The 15,451-nt window shown below is 43.7% G+C and overlaps 1 protein-coding gene across 1 annotated transcript in view; it reads left to right on the forward strand.

Annotated features, from left to right (window-relative positions):
- CDH20 (cadherin 20) overlaps positions 1–15,451 on the forward strand; it is a 117,785-nt gene that overhangs the window by 79,026 nt on the left and 23,308 nt on the right. The window contains exons 2-5 of the mRNA XM_056332749.1: positions 1,231–1,597; positions 8,167–8,461; positions 10,133–10,252; positions 13,654–13,821. Coding sequence (XP_056188724.1) covers positions 1,355–1,597; positions 8,167–8,461; positions 10,133–10,252; positions 13,654–13,821 — 826 coding nt within the window. The 5' untranslated portion in view covers positions 1,231–1,354. The remainder of the gene's footprint in view (positions 1–1,230; positions 1,598–8,166; positions 8,462–10,132; positions 10,253–13,653; positions 13,822–15,451) is intronic.

Below are 15,451 nucleotides of genomic sequence, written 5' to 3' on the forward strand. Positions count from 1 at the left end.
TTATCATGCAACTCTTTAAAATATTTTTTATGATTTTGAGATCTTTTGAGGATTTCAATTAGAAATATTTGACAGACACCTCCTGCTACATTTTATTTCCACAGGATAAAAGAATTAATTAAGCTTAAAGACTTACGTACAGAACAGCAATAAAATGAAGCATGAACTACTTGCTTAAGCCGCAGAGTCCCATACGCCTTTCCTAATGAGTCTGTCCTGAAAAGGGGAAGAAGAGTTCTTAAAAAGAACAGCAAAAATACTAGGCCCACAGAGAATGTATGGAGTGTTTCAACAGAGTAATTTGAGTGCAGCACCACATCATTAAACTCATAAAAATGGTGAAGGAAAGGTTTGCTGCAATCTGTAGCCTGGAGTGAAGCCACCAGCTACACTGACTTCATGACAACAAAAGATCCTAGACTGATGAGAAAGTGTCCTCTGGTAGAGGTCAGCATTCCTCTGCTTAAATGGGTCTTTCAGGCTTATGGAGGAAAAAATGTGTTAGCTTGACTTGCTTGGACATATCACACAATAGCATGTGACCATCAGCACTGTGAAACCTTTTGTGGGTTATAAAATGATTAACTGACCATTCAGATTCTAGAAATGTTGCATTTGTAGCAGCAGTCAGCTCCTCAGAGGAAGGCAGCTGAGTGTGAAACCTCAATTCAAGCAAGGGGCAGGGGGGGGTGTGTGTGTTGAAAGAATAATTAATATTAGAAATAACTTGGAGTTGCAAGAATTTATATTCAAGGTTTGCAATACAGCAATAATATTTGTGTTTAAGCAGACTGTGTGCGTACACGTGTGTGTAATGACAATGACAGTTTCCAAACGGAAGGAGAAAGACAGTTGCCAAAAAGTGTTCACCAGCTATTACAACTTTCCAGAGTGAACTGTTTTTAAATATTCTCTAAGGACTTCTGGTCATAAATATTTCTAAAGCATATGCACTTAACTCATGCCAATCAATACCATAAAGCAACACTACAGCTAAGTTAGCAAAGTAGAGAACTCTTACTTATTGACTAAACCCTGATGATTCTTGTACCTAAGGCTCCAGTTCTGCAGCTTGTATGGTAATAGTATTCCTAGTTTCAGAAGGTGTGCATCCTGATACTATATTTTTATATAGAAGATTAAATATTTTATAGGACATTTGCCTTTTGAGGAAACTCTTTTACCTTGGGGAAAAAAATATCCTCCTATGAATTTCCTTTAACTTTACAGGAGACTACCTTCTCAGAACCAGGATCTCTCTTGGACATTTCAAAGAACTACACACAGGACCTACTTTCTTCTTGAGGGACCTAAGATACTGTGTTTTGACTTTTAAGCCACCCCTAGTATACGGATGTGGACTTCAGGTAGAATGAGCAATGCAAAGAACTTGCTTGGACTTGGCATCTCCTTGTATTTTTGGGGACTGCTGGACCTTACTACAACTGTGCTGTCAGGAAGTGCCAGGCCCCTCACTGAAGGGCAAGAAGACAACCTGTCAGACAAGCTGCATCAGCGTATGAAGCGGAGCTGGGTGTGGAACCAGTTCTTCGTTCTGGAGGAGTACACAGGAACTGACCCTCTCTACGTGGGGAAGGTAAGACCTGCACCAGGAGGATACCTAGCGGAGTGTTTAGAGCTGTGTATCTGTTGACCATGGTGAAACATGGGAAATTTCTCTAAGTTACCTTCTTTCTGGCAGTGACTTTATCCACATTAATTTCACTTCTGCTCCCAAGAACTTTTGTCCAGTGTCACCTTCATTTGGGAAGAATCTCTGTTTCAAGGGGCTTTCAGTATATTTGCCTATTTCAAAGAGATCTGCTGCATCAATCATCATCTGTAATTGAGGTGGCGTTAGAAAATCTGCAATGATCTTTCCAGGGACACCTACAATGTCAAGGCAAAGTGAGGTTATATTGGCATGTGAGGATCAGGAAAGAAAGGAGGAGTTTGTGATCGTGTTTCTGTCTGTGATCAAGTCTGCTGGATACTGAAACTCACAGTCAAATTAAATAGCCAGTTTCTCTTGAAAACTGACATTTCAGTTTTTATTTTCTGCAAATCTGTATGGCCAGAGTCTCTTCTTGCTTGCCACAGGTTGACCACAGGCTAATTCTGTGGACTACTGAGAAGCTGCTGCAGATCTAGAAGGGCAGAAGGACAGGTCATTAAATCCAACCATGACAGGTCCTGGGTTTGGATCACTTATAACCCAAGAACCTATACATTGGAACAGATATGTGTAAAATTGATCCTTAAGCTCACCCCATCTACTTGGTAGTATTTTGCATTCACTTTTCTGCAGCTCCTTGAGGAACAAGCTGATGAAAATCAGACCAGTGATGTCTGCCATCACAATCTGCCTCCCTATAACCATCCTCCTTTGTCTGTTTTCTGACTGTTTTTAAAGATTCTAAATTGTTTAAGGTATTGACCCTGTTATTCAAAGGGTTATGGTCAACACTGAGTTTGCTTCTAGTCTACACCAAGGTAAAGAATATGAAAAAAGTGGGGAGGGGGAGAGTTAGTATGATTAAGTGTTTGAACAATACAGTTAAGACTTAACATGCCTAGAATATCAGATACCACTACAATGTGTGCAGACTACATACAGATTGATGTGAAAATTTAAGTACTAAGACAGGATGTCAGAAAACAATTATTTCAGATTTCATTGCTTGTTTTGGATGACCAAGGCTCCTGCTTTCCTTCCAAGCTATCCATCTGCAGAAAAAAAAAGAAAAAAAAAAAAGAAAAAAAAAAAAAGAAAGAAAGAAAAAAAAAAATCACATACCCAGAGGCATATTTTGGACTTGTATTTATCATTTTACAACCCCAGGGAGCTAAACTGGGCCCTCAGTCACACCGGTATAAATCAAAATGAATCCATGGGCTTCAAAAGACCTCCTCCTGATCTGTCCCTGCGTGACTGACAGCAAGATGTGCTCTCCTTCCTCCCACAGAGGTGGCATTACTAGTGATTGCTGCTAAATGAGACCTCATTAGTCTTCATTCATCTCTGCACCTAGCTTTTCAGCTCTTGATATCTCTATTGATTAAAGAAATTAATATTTGTTTTCATGCAATTCCCAGCTTTAGAACAAGGGCCAGGCATACTATTTCACATACTGTGTTTCATCTGAAGTGACTCCAGACATGCACTGTGAGCTGAATTTTAGCTAAAACAAGCACTGGAAGAAACTGACTCTTTTGGTTTAGACTCGATCGCATCATTAGGAGCACAAAAACTTGGCACGGTCAGAGGCACTCTTGAGCTCACGGCGGCTCAGCTTTTCTGAGCGGGGGAAGCAGAGGAGACTGACTCTTCATGGTCTGTGTCCACCACACAAAGGCCAAGCTGCCGTGACTGAGCGCTCTCCAACACCATCTACGCCACGGCTGTGTTAACACGGGGGTGTGCAAGGGCTAATTAACTTGCAAACAGGGCCAATTAGCCCCATGCACTGCTGAGCTGACACGGCTGGATCTCTCTGAAAGCCTCCTAGCTCTGCACTGCTCTGGGTAGATCAGACACCAGGGAACTCTGCTGCCAAAATGGACCTCTGCGGGTCAAACATTTCCTTTCTCCCACCCCTGAACTGGGTGTAGAGCAGCTGGCCATGCGATGGGATGAATGTAGTGGGGGCTGCTTCAGAAGCTGCAGCCCACGGCGATTCGCCGCCCCACCTGCGTTTGTGCTGCCTCTGTCTTAGAGGTCCTTAGGGAAGGGGTCAGCAGGGAATAGACTGTGGGCTGAATTAATTGTTCTGGCAAGCCAGAAATTTTTCAGCCTGAGTCACCACGGGCTGACTCAGAACTAGCCCTGGCAGGCCTGGCGCAGAGCAGGACAGAGGTGCAGGAGGACTCCCAGCCTACTGCTTGCTGCCGGCACCAGCCCCCCGAGCATCCCTGGATCCCACAGCCGGCTGGGCAGAGCCTCTTCCAGCTGACACCACCACCACACCCTGCATCATCCCTCTAGCCAGGCCTGGCTTTTATCCATCTGCTTTCTCCAAGCCCGTGTCAGAAGGAGAAAGAGTGCACAGCATAGATCGAGGTGTATTTACTTCTTATTCTAAAGGCTTCCCGTAAGAGACGGGCTCTTCTGATGCTCTTGTGCAGCTGTTTCTGGCAAGCTATGTATGACTGGAGCAACCCATAAGGCACCTTGACTTGAACCATAGGTCCAGGCTAGCCTAATATGATTTTTCGAGGCTGCTATGAAAAATGTACTTTCCTACATAAGTGTAAGGAAAGGTGCAAAATATCTTCTGGACAGGGAAATGCAAAGAAGCTTCCTGAGTTGAAGTCAGTACAATTTCTGGTTTTCTCCAGTGTTCATGATCCTAATTTAAAGTATTTCAGCTTCAGAGGCTTCCTGGTCCTGTCACAAATAAAGACGAGGCTTCAGCTTTCCTGGAGATAGCCACTATTGGCTAATAGGCTAGGGAAACCAAAGCTCTCACGTGTGCTACAGCAGGTAGTTTCCACATTCATCCAGCAGCCTAAACTGTGTCAGTAGTTGAACTGGGGACAGACTTTACCACTTTGCCATGTTGGAAACTCCCTAACCCTGTTTCAAAGGAAAGAGGCATTTGAACCACATCAGCTGAAGGATGAATAAAATGCATCCTTTCTACAGACTATCACTGCAGATCAACCACACTCATTCATGCATCCTCACAAAAATCCACTGCAGGTGCTACCTCCCTGGAGGTAGAGAAGGAAGAACACATCAAGGATGGAGTTGCAGCCCAGTAAGTAAAGCTACAAGAGTCCTCCCTTAGATGCCCTCAACAGCACCACTCTCTTCCACATGCCCTTTTGCTGGGAAATGTGTTGTTCAGATGCAGATGTAGCCTCCTTAATCTTTTGTACTATCTTCATCAAAAGAAGCAATCCAGGTCGACACAGTTAACAGTTTCTCAGGAGTTATTAACTTTATTCCTCCCATAGTCCATTGTTTAATATGGAGGAGATGGTACAAATTAATTCCTCCTACTTCTGTGTCAGTCACATGGCAGCACGATTTATTGCACCACCCATAAAACAGATTCAAATTAAAACTGGATCTTCTTTCCAACACAGTGACTTCTATGTACACTCCAAACCGCAGCATCCTGATATGGGGTTTGGTGTGAGCAATGGTGTGAGCTTCGGTCCCTTCAGACACCAAATTCTTTCAGATTTATTGTAGTCTGGCAGTATTATGTCTTTTATGCTCTTTTTTGCCTTGTCTAGAAAAAGCAGGTTACACAAGAAGCTGCAGAAGTGCCTCTAGCATTTCTTACTGCCTAGCCTTGGTTGAGACCCAATGTTTTTAACAAATCACAGTTAGACAGAGAACTTCTTGTACTCCCAAATTCTTATTAGTGTGCCATGTCCATTCCTTGTTTGCTCCCTACATGACTGTATTCATTCCAAATAGGGCTTTGGAAAGAAGGTGTAATTTAACCCAACCCATGAGTCTGATTTAGTATCTTCTTCTAAGTCTTCTGAACTTTCCCCAACACCTTCTGGTATTTTAAAAGATGTTTTCTTCTTTCATTTCTTTTTCTTTTTTCATTTTTTAACAACTTTTCCTTTTTACTTTTTTACTTTCCTATTTTTCTTTTACTTTTCTTTTTCACTTTTTCTTTGCCTTTGCGTTTTCTTCGACTTTGACTTTGAATTTGACTTTGACTTCTTCTTCTTTCTTTTGCTTTCTTTTTCTCTTATTTAATGAAGACTTGTTGATGTTCCAGAACACATTTTCTTCCATAAGGCCCAGCTCTAATTCCCCAAACAGGTCTAACATCTGTATCTGTCTCAGCAGCTGCATTCTCTCACTGACACGCTGATGCACTAAAACAAATGCCCAAGAGGTAGCTTTGTGGTTCTGAATCAATTCGGAAAGTTATAATAGTGTCGTCCTTCTGGAAGCATCCTGTTTATTAGCTCCTACAGTGATAATCTCTGAGTTATGGGTGTTTAGGGTAAATAATGATAACCACTGTCTTTTTTTTAAATTAATCACAAGATGGTGTTTTCAGAAGATACACCAGTTTGCAGTCCTGGCGCCTGCATGTGAATTAATACACATGGCAGTCATCTAATTTCAACTGTTTGCCAGTGCCAGATTTATCTGGGCTTGTTCTTCCTCCATTTAGCTGATATATCACCTGAGAGCTGCCAGCATTCCTCCAAAGGACTGATGTCTCTCAGATGCAGTAGCCACTGCAGAGACCAGGGGCAAAGCAATGAAATGACATATCCATGACCCGACACAGCAGTTGTCCAACCTGCACCTTCAGCTCTTGCAGCCACGTTGCAGTGCTGCTGCCCTTGGTCCTCAGTGTCCCAGCAGTCATGAAGAGTCAGTGGGCCACCTATGTACAGACCTATCTTCAGGGTGGGACTTGCCATACTAAACCATATTGATCCCACCTCAGCTGAAATCAGTCCTACCCTAAAATCAGGAGTAGGCCCAAGTTTTGTGTAGGTCATGTGCTGCACTCTGAGAGGCTGATAAGGAAAACAGCCTCCAGAGAATGGGCATCTTCCAACCAGACCCTTCACTGGGCAAAATGGTCTTTCAGCTCCCAAGTTGATGGGACCGTGTGCCCTAAAACAACTGAAGAGCTGATTCACTGGCATTAGAGATGCTTTGGTCAGATAAGCCAATTTGTCCACATCCCTATTAAACTTTTTCCTGTGTGGTAAGTTATTGTATAGTTTTTAGTGTGTTTTTAAATAGCTCAGAGGTGAGATGTATTCTTTCTTTCTTGACAGAATAGCCTGTAATCGAGTGCAAGATTCACTTCTGCTTTTCCACACAAATTTCCCATTCGTCCTTAGATTCTTTCTTCAAATACTACCAATCCTGTGTTCACATATTGTTTATTTTTCCAAGATTTTTCTCTCCAGTACAAATGCTTACTTATGTTTGGCCCCATGCTCCAGTTTTTCACGTGCCCTTTGAGCTCACAAAAGCATTAAACACAAGCTTAATTCTGACCATATTTCTTAAGTTAATTAGCTCATACATGCATTTAAAAATGTGCTTAACTGAATCCAGCTCACTTTGAACACTTTTTTATTATTATTTATCTATTCTTTTTTTCATTTATCAAAATGACAATCTCACTGGAAAACAGTATTCACACCTGAACCATTCTTGAAAATCCTGTTTTGATTATTGCACCTCAAGCCTATTGCATTCCTGTCTTTTGGGACTGAACCAATGCCATCTCTAGGCATTGGTCTTTACTTTCTATTCCTCAAAAGCATGGAAGTATGAGCATACCATTAAGTATCTTCTTAGTGTGAGTGAAATTAAGTGATTTGTTTGTCTTTTGATAGTCATTCCAGTATTTCACGGGAACCAGGTGTATAACAGAATGGTAGTCCCCAGGATGATTTGTTTCTCTGTTTTAGATGATAATTAGCACTGCATTTACTTTTCTTCTGTTGCATTCACAGCTATCTGTGGCTGCTCAGAACTAATTAGCAGTCATGCAATAAATCCGTTTGCTAATTCCCTAGAAAATCTGGGATGCCTCTCATCTCTACAGCCTGCCACAGACACAATCAAATGTTCCTCACTGCTTACATTACCTACCATTCCACAATAATTCTTTCCTGAAGATGTAAAGAATCCAGCCTAATTTTATTGGCAAAATTTTCATAGAAAAAAAATTAAGTGATTTCTGAATCATTACAATTACTGAGTAGCTCTCCCACTCTGCTTTCCCATTGATCCCAGACAGATCTGCCTTATCTGCCTTGACATTATGCTGTCCCTGGAATATCTGACTCCTCTTAAGCCACGCAAGCCTGGCAGTGAGTCCTTCTCAACAGCCATTGCAACCAGGCAAAAGATAATTGCTGTGTTGAGTGAGATTTCAAGAAGGCACAGAGCCTAGTCCTGTTTGGGTTGTTTCTGCCTTTTCTTCTGGCACAGCTGTGGGTGCTGAAATGGGAAGAAAGGAGAGGGTTCTTAATTGCAACTCTGTGATACAGACTTTACTGGGTATTTGCCTCTTTCAGCAAAACGAGTTCATTAAAATCAGCTTGTGCGCCCCAAGAGTAAGACCAAAATCCTCAGGATGCTCATGTGCTTAGTGCTTCTCAGAAGCTGCTTGTCCAGCTCGTGGTCTAATTGAATCCTGTTCCTTTCTACAGCTCCACTCTGACATGGACAGGGGAGACGGTTCAATCAAATACATCCTTTCAGGAGAGGGAGCTGGCATTGTGTTTACAATCGATGACACGACGGGGGACATTCATGCCATTCAGCGACTGGACCGGGAAGAACGATCACAGTACACCCTCAGAGCACAGGCCCTGGACAGGCGAACTGGCCGGCCGATGGAGCCAGAGTCAGAGTTCATCATCAAAATCCAAGACATCAATGACAATGAACCCAAGTTCCTGGATGGACCTTACATAGCCTCTGTTCCAGAAATGTCACCTGTGGGTAAGGCAGATTTTGTGGACTCTTTTCCCCCTATAAGCAAATCAGAGATGGTCACCGAAACAAAAATTTCCTGACTCCTTGGACTCAGCTTTTGCCCCTTGCGCAGGAGCTGCAGGACAGGAGAGCTTTCCCCGGGGTGCTTTGCTGCAGAAGGGGAATCCGAGGCTCTATACCACCATCACCTGGCCCCCTCTGAAAGGAAACATGCCAAGTGAAGCAAGAGAGCTGAAGATGCCATCCACCAACTTGCAGTAATGCAGTGCCCCTTTTCCCCTGCCATCAGACGGTAGCCATAGTAATGACCATTAGACAACCACCACCATCCAGAAAATAAGACATTTTAGGAACCTCTTCTAGTTCACACTGAGAGCTGAGATACTGTCCAGGAGCCCTTGAAGTCATGGAGACATGACAACAATTATTAGCAGCTTCTGTCCTTCCAATCTGTGTAAGCCTGTGCTAAACACAGTTCAGTGGATCCCAAGCTTCTGGTACTGTTTGCTCTCGGCTTTTGTAGAATGGGATCATGTCAAAGATAGTCCTGTTATTGCAGTGCAGAAGACAAACAGCAGCCTTTCTACCTACACAAGGCAGGAGAAACCACTGCCATATAACAAATCCAACAGTCACATAAAATACTGGTTTTCTGGCCTGTTTTCTCTCTTTTGGAGTTGCTTATTGCTTTGTGGCTCTGTGACATCACTGCAGAGATAACAATACCACATAAATCTCATGCCCTGAAGTTACAGATACGCTTCAGCTTCTCATTCTTCAGTATTATGATGACATAGAGACAAGCATCTAATACAAAAGTTCCATTCAGAAATAAACTTTCTAATGGTAACAGCTAGCTTGAATTCAGATTTATTTTCCAGTGCTATCTAGTAATGCTGGATTTGTTTCTAACACAAAACATTACGTAGAAGGCTAAATACATTCATAAAGGCATTGTCTGACATTTTAAGGAGTCAAAACTCACATATATTTCAAACAGTTATGCCTTACCTTCTCCTTGTTCCTGATAAATTACATCACCTGCAAGTCATTATTAGCTTCAGAGGAAGCAGACCTTGAAAAACAATTGAAGATATATGTATGCATCTGCGTGCATTCCAAAAGGCACTTCAGCAGGGTGGCACTTCCTTAAGGCCATACAATGCAAACTGCAAGCCCACAGAGAGATTATCTCAGAGATACATCCCTTCACACTCACTTTTTGTGTACAATTTCCATCCCTTAGTCAACATTCAGCATCCATGGGCCCGCTACAGCAGTTTGTGATTTATGTCAGCATAGCTATAGATCTTGTTCAAGCTGCCTTTCAATAACATTTAAAATCAAGAAAAGGGGAAAAGAAGCAAGCAGTATATAACTAGCAGCTCTCTGCAAACCATAATGAAGTACTGTTAGATCAGCAATTCTGTAACTGTGGTCCATAGAGTACTTGCTCTTTTATATCTTCTTATGGATGCATGATGAATTTATGCCCATTAATTCCTTTAGTGCTAATGAGACACAAGTATGAGCAGTAAGTACAAGCATTATGAGTGTCAAATGAAGAAGTTCAGTGTTGGAAAGCTCTTGTTAAGCATTTCAATTTATTTTAAACTGTGTACTTTTCATGCCAGCTCTTTATCCCACAAGGTCTTACCTGATGGGTTTTTTTGTCAGGCACCTCTGTTATCCAGGTGACAGCGACAGATGCTGATGACCCAACCTATGGGAACAGTGCAAGAGTAGTGTACAGTATTCTCCAAGGACAACCGTATTTCTCTGTGGACTCTCGGACAGGTATGTTATTTCATCAGGTAATAAGGTAGTGTGAATACCAAAAGAAAAAGTTTCAAGCAGAAAGAAAAGGCAGTGAGTGCATCATGGCTGTGGTCAGAGAAACGTATTTCTATGGCTTGGAGCCAAGATAGTGCTGCACTGTGCAAAGGCTAAAGCAAGGCTGTAGTAATAAGCTCCAGAAGAAGGACATGCATTCTGCAGTGATACATTAATGTGAATGACCATATTCTTCAGCTCAGGAGCTAGGTGTGTTTGGTGCTGTAAATATTAGCTTCTGTCATTTTAACAGTGTCTTCAGCAGATCTAGTTGGTAACAAGGCTTAGTGGAAAAAAAATCTACGAACCAACCAGGACTGGAAAGTACAAGCTAAAGGATGTGGTTATCCAGAGCAGTTTTACCGAAGGGTGTTCTTAGTAACCTTAAATTTATCTGCAGGACACCCTCTCTATTTTGCTTGCTTTCTCTCTTTTTCTGTGAATATCCAAGGTTTATATCCAAAGGAGGAATCTGACAGGTTTTGACAGTTTCTAAAGGGCATCTGTAGTGCTAAGGTCAGAAACCCATGAGATGATAGTCACTGCTGAGCCCTAGGGAATGAAAAACACTGCATAATCTACTTCTGAAAGCTAGCGCTTTATGGAGTAGGTGCTCTAGCCAAAGTTCTATGTGGCATGTTATTTCCTCAGCTCTTTACAATATAAATAAAATAGTAATGTTCATTTTGTAATCAGGTGATCAACCACAGACAAATAAGGACATAGTCATAGATTTGCTAAGTACTGAATGATTTCTAGGAAAGCAAAGCAGCAATATCCAGGGTCAGATCCAGTACAGATTTAACCGCTAGAGTGCAACTTAGACAAAAGAGAGGCCCTTAAGTCCAAAATCATGAACTTGATTGGTATTTAAACCCAGAAACAGTCTTTTTCTCCACTTAGTAATTTCCCAGTCACTTAGAACTGCAGCTCTGGATGTGACTAGAGCCGCCTCATCCTTTACACGTAGGCAACAGGACACCGGTTTAGGCTGAGTGCAGTTGTGAGCTGGGAACCATTTCCCCATCAAGGCACAGGACTCTCACCGGCTTCCCCAGTGCAAACCCACCTGCAGGACTTGGTAACCCACAAAATGCAATTGCAGCTCTCACGTTCTTCTAAAACAGAGCTAGAGCATAAACTGTCACCAGCTCCTTTATATCAATGAGTAGTGATTAAAGCACACAATAGCAGCCAACCCATTTCAATACATTCATCTGCTAGAAGCATTTGGAGTCCCTATCCTTCACCTCCCGACACAACTTCTTGGTTCCAGAAGCGTGCTCCCATTCCTGTTCTGTCACTGGCCTCACAGGTGCTGAACAAATGTATATGTGAAGACACAGCTTCAAAGGAAAGCCGAGAGCCTCCTTCCCCTTTTTTTCCAGAATACTTTTACAGCCTGTTCATTATCATATTCCCCTAGAAGGTAAAAAACCATGGATTTAAATCTCCTCAGGCAGAGCAGACAAAGGCCCCGGAGTCTCCCACTTCCCAAGAAACCATCTGTCTGTTACAGAGAAGAAAGGGCATCACCTCTCCTCTTTACTACTGTTTTAAGAGTGCAAACTTGATTCAGTTTGGTGAAAGAAAGGGTACCAGCGCGTTTATTTTGGAAGATCTGAGAAACTGAGCCTTTCCTATAGCCCTACGGAAGGTTTTAAGGTTCATCACTATCCTCAGCATTTCTTTGCTGACCAGTTGTGTGCAGCAGCAGCAGCAGTCTCCCTGCTGAGTGTGGCTGGTCCTCTGGGTCTTGTCTGGAGGAGCATGAACCCCAGCTTGGCTCTGAGTTCTGGTGTCCTGGACTGGCCCCCTCTAGGGACAAGGGGCCCCAAACATAGGCATGACAAAGCCTGGCTTTTTGGCACCGACGTCTTTTTTTAGATCTAGCCTGTTCTGTATTAAGGACAAGCTGAGAGTGGAAATTCCCTACAAAGTATTTGCACATGGAAAAAAAATGCTTCCCAAAATACTAAGCATTTTTATACCTTATTTATATCCATGGGAGTTGAGGAGCTACAGCACTTCATGGGAGTCACTCAGCTTTGCAGGATGAGACTCTTCAAGACTCCACGTAGCAAGACTAAAATAGCACACTGTGAGTTGTTCAGTACTGGTCACTATTTCTTCCCTTCTACATGCAGTGATAATTGCCAACGCAATATCTTTTTACTGCTTTTTTATTAAACACATACATTGTCTTTCTGCTAAAAATAAAGACTAAATGCAGATCACTCAAGTTAATAGTGTCCTGATGCGCAAGTATGTTGAGCCATGTGGCTGGGATGGTGCCGGGGACTGACAGGTCTTTGCCCCCACACCGGAGGGCACCCCAGATGTGTCACAGCCCGTGTCTGGCGAGGGCCGTTAGTGCCCTGCGAGGTGTCCCCTGGCAGTACATCCCCTGGCAGTAGGTCCCTGGGCTGTCACCAGCCGCTGCCGCTGTCCCGCGGCGGGACCCCGGTTGGTGCCAAGCGGCCAGGGGCGGGCAGGGGCGGGTGGCACTGGGGGAACCGGGGGTTTGACAGCCCCGAAACCCGTCCTGGCAGACAGACACGGGGAAGGGCAGGGGGCAGCCGGGTGAAAAGGAAAGGGGTGCGTTCCCCAGCAGACATGAGGCTCAAGGGAAGGGGAGGCGAGAGGCCGGGCCGAGGCGAGGCCAGCGCGGCCGGCGGGACCCCCCGCCCCGCCGCCTCCCCAGCGGCAGCGGCCCGGCCGCCTGGCCCGGCTCCATACGAGAAGTGCTGCTGCCACCTCATGTTCTCTCGCAGTAGTGTTGCCCTGAAGGCCAGGGAGGCTGGGCAGGGTGCGGGGAGCAGGGTGACAGCCCCCCACCCCGCTCCCGACCCCGCCGTGTCTCCCCGCACTCCGCTCTCGCAGCCCCGGCGCGGTCCCCAGGGGCACCGGCAAGGCCCGGGCCGGTACGCCAGGCTGCCTCCAGCGCTGGTGTGCAGGGACACTGGAAAATTCCGCAGTGTGTCTTCTAACCACGCACATCGCTTCCACTTTTCTGCAGACATCATTATCCTGAGCAGGGCCTTCAGTCAGCACAGCACACTCTGCTCCCGAAAAGCTTTCCCGGCTCCCTCGGAAGGCAATGTATTCATGCTGAGCAGCCAGCCTGCCCCAGAGCTGATGCATTTTAACTGGGCAGCTTTAAAATTCACACCTTCTGTTAACCTAGATCTAATGTGGGGGAGTTTTGCTCTGCTAGGAAAGGTGAGACTGAATGCAGAGTCTTGGTCTCTTTCCTGACATAAGGAATACCGTGCAGGAGCAAGAGCACGCCACCTTGTTTGTATACTCTTTAACTGCCATTTCTTTTGTTCCAAAAACCCCTTTCCCCCCCTCCTCAATCTCAGGCTTAATTAGAACAGCTCTAATGAACATGGACCGAGAAGCAAAAGAATACTATGAAGTGATTATCCAGGCCAAGGATATGGGTGGACAGCTGGGAGGATTAGCTGGAACAACCACAGTTAACATCACCCTCTCTGATGTCAACGACAATCCACCCAGATTCCCACAGAGTGAGTACCCGCCGCGCCAGGACGGGGAAAAGGGGGTGGCTGAGTGGCACGGCTGCTGTTTGCTCTCCTTACAGACATTTTCAAAGTCAGGATAGTGACTATTCAAGATGGGCAGAATTTCAGATTGATTGAAGGAGCTTTTCTTCAGAAAAATGTCAAAACGGAGCAGTCACCACCTTGTCTTTCAGTAAAGGTTTCTGACCTCCAAAATCATCAAAGCCAACTCTCTTTTGGAGGGTGGGAAATTAATTTACAGGAAAAGGAAAGGAGGAGAGCTTTTGTGTTCCTAGACTGCTCGTGGCCGTTGCCTTTGGCTGCTAATTGCTGCCCTGATTCTCTTTTCATCCAGTCTCCAAAAGGATGTCTGTCAGATCAGGGACATGTGGCAGTGCTGGAAGTTGAAAGGTAATTCATTCATTCAACACCCCAGCCGGGCCACCGCAGGTCTGGTAGCTGTGCTGCTCGTGTAGAGTGCGTTACCATACAGGCTGCTCTCCAGGAAAGGCTCATATAAACCATGTCGGCAGTTAAACACTAAGATACGTAACAGCCACAGTTAACAGAATGTAAAAATAGGCAACTCCACTCTCATCAGAAATGTTACTTTGCATTTACAAAAGTGAATCTCAAAGCAAAATTTGCTAAAATTTGTTCCTTCTTTTTAAAATTCTTTTGGATCAAACTTATCTACATAATTCTGTATTACTGTTAAAAATTAAAAAGAAACTTTTCAGGTTTGATTGAACGAGATATTTCAAGATATAACTGGTTTTTTTCTCTTTTTTTTTTCTCTTTTTTTTCAAAGAAAGCTCTTTCATTTGGTGGTATAGATCATATAGTCATTTTGGTTTTGCCATTTTTCTCATCTACCTCAGAAATGAAAACTCCAGCAGTTCTTTTTGTTGCTGGTTTTTCTCCTCCATCTGTTTCTGCATATTGCACTGCTAAATCAAAGGATTTCTCTAAGGTCAGCAAGGAGCCTCAACTTCCAGTTTTCTTCTTCTGTCAGAGAAACTTGTTAAATGCACCATTACCGATTGGTTTTGTTGTTTTGAAAGTGGCATGAATTGTCACTTTGATATCAAACTCTTGATTAAGAAGAATGAGGATAGATCAAACCCCATCCTTGGTGTTCTTCTGCCTCAAATAAAGCTCCATAGTTGGTGGAGTCAACAGAGAGAGTGCAGCAAGGAAGGTTTGAACATGAAGTACGATGGCAGAGAAGTAATACAAGAGAAGATACAACATTTATATTTTTAAAACACACTTTTAAAATAGCGGCTCTATTTTTCCCCAGCCTTGCTGCTAAGCAAATCAGTGATCCACCAAATGTGCTCAAGACAGGGTTTGTTGGGAAAGGTGGCATATTTTAGTAGAGTAACTGATAAATTTGGAAGAAACAGGCAAGCTTCTGAGCTCTCAGAGCCTTGTTCAGGGCTGAAAAGAAGTTTGTATGGACTTGAGAAGGGATTTGTGGTGCTCAAAACTTCTGTGTTTATTCCCACCGTACAAACTGATCTAATAAAAGATGCCTGTCCTATTAAATCTGTTTCATATCCTGCTTTATATCATAGCTGCAACAGCACTAGTGTTAATTGCCCTATTTTTCTAGCTGAAGTTCCCATTTTCA

The sequence above is a fragment of the Falco biarmicus genome, chromosome 3 (assembly GCF_023638135.1).
Source record: "Falco biarmicus isolate bFalBia1 chromosome 3, bFalBia1.pri, whole genome shotgun sequence".
In the NCBI taxonomy this organism is placed as follows: Eukaryota; Metazoa; Chordata; class Aves; order Falconiformes; family Falconidae; genus Falco; species Falco biarmicus.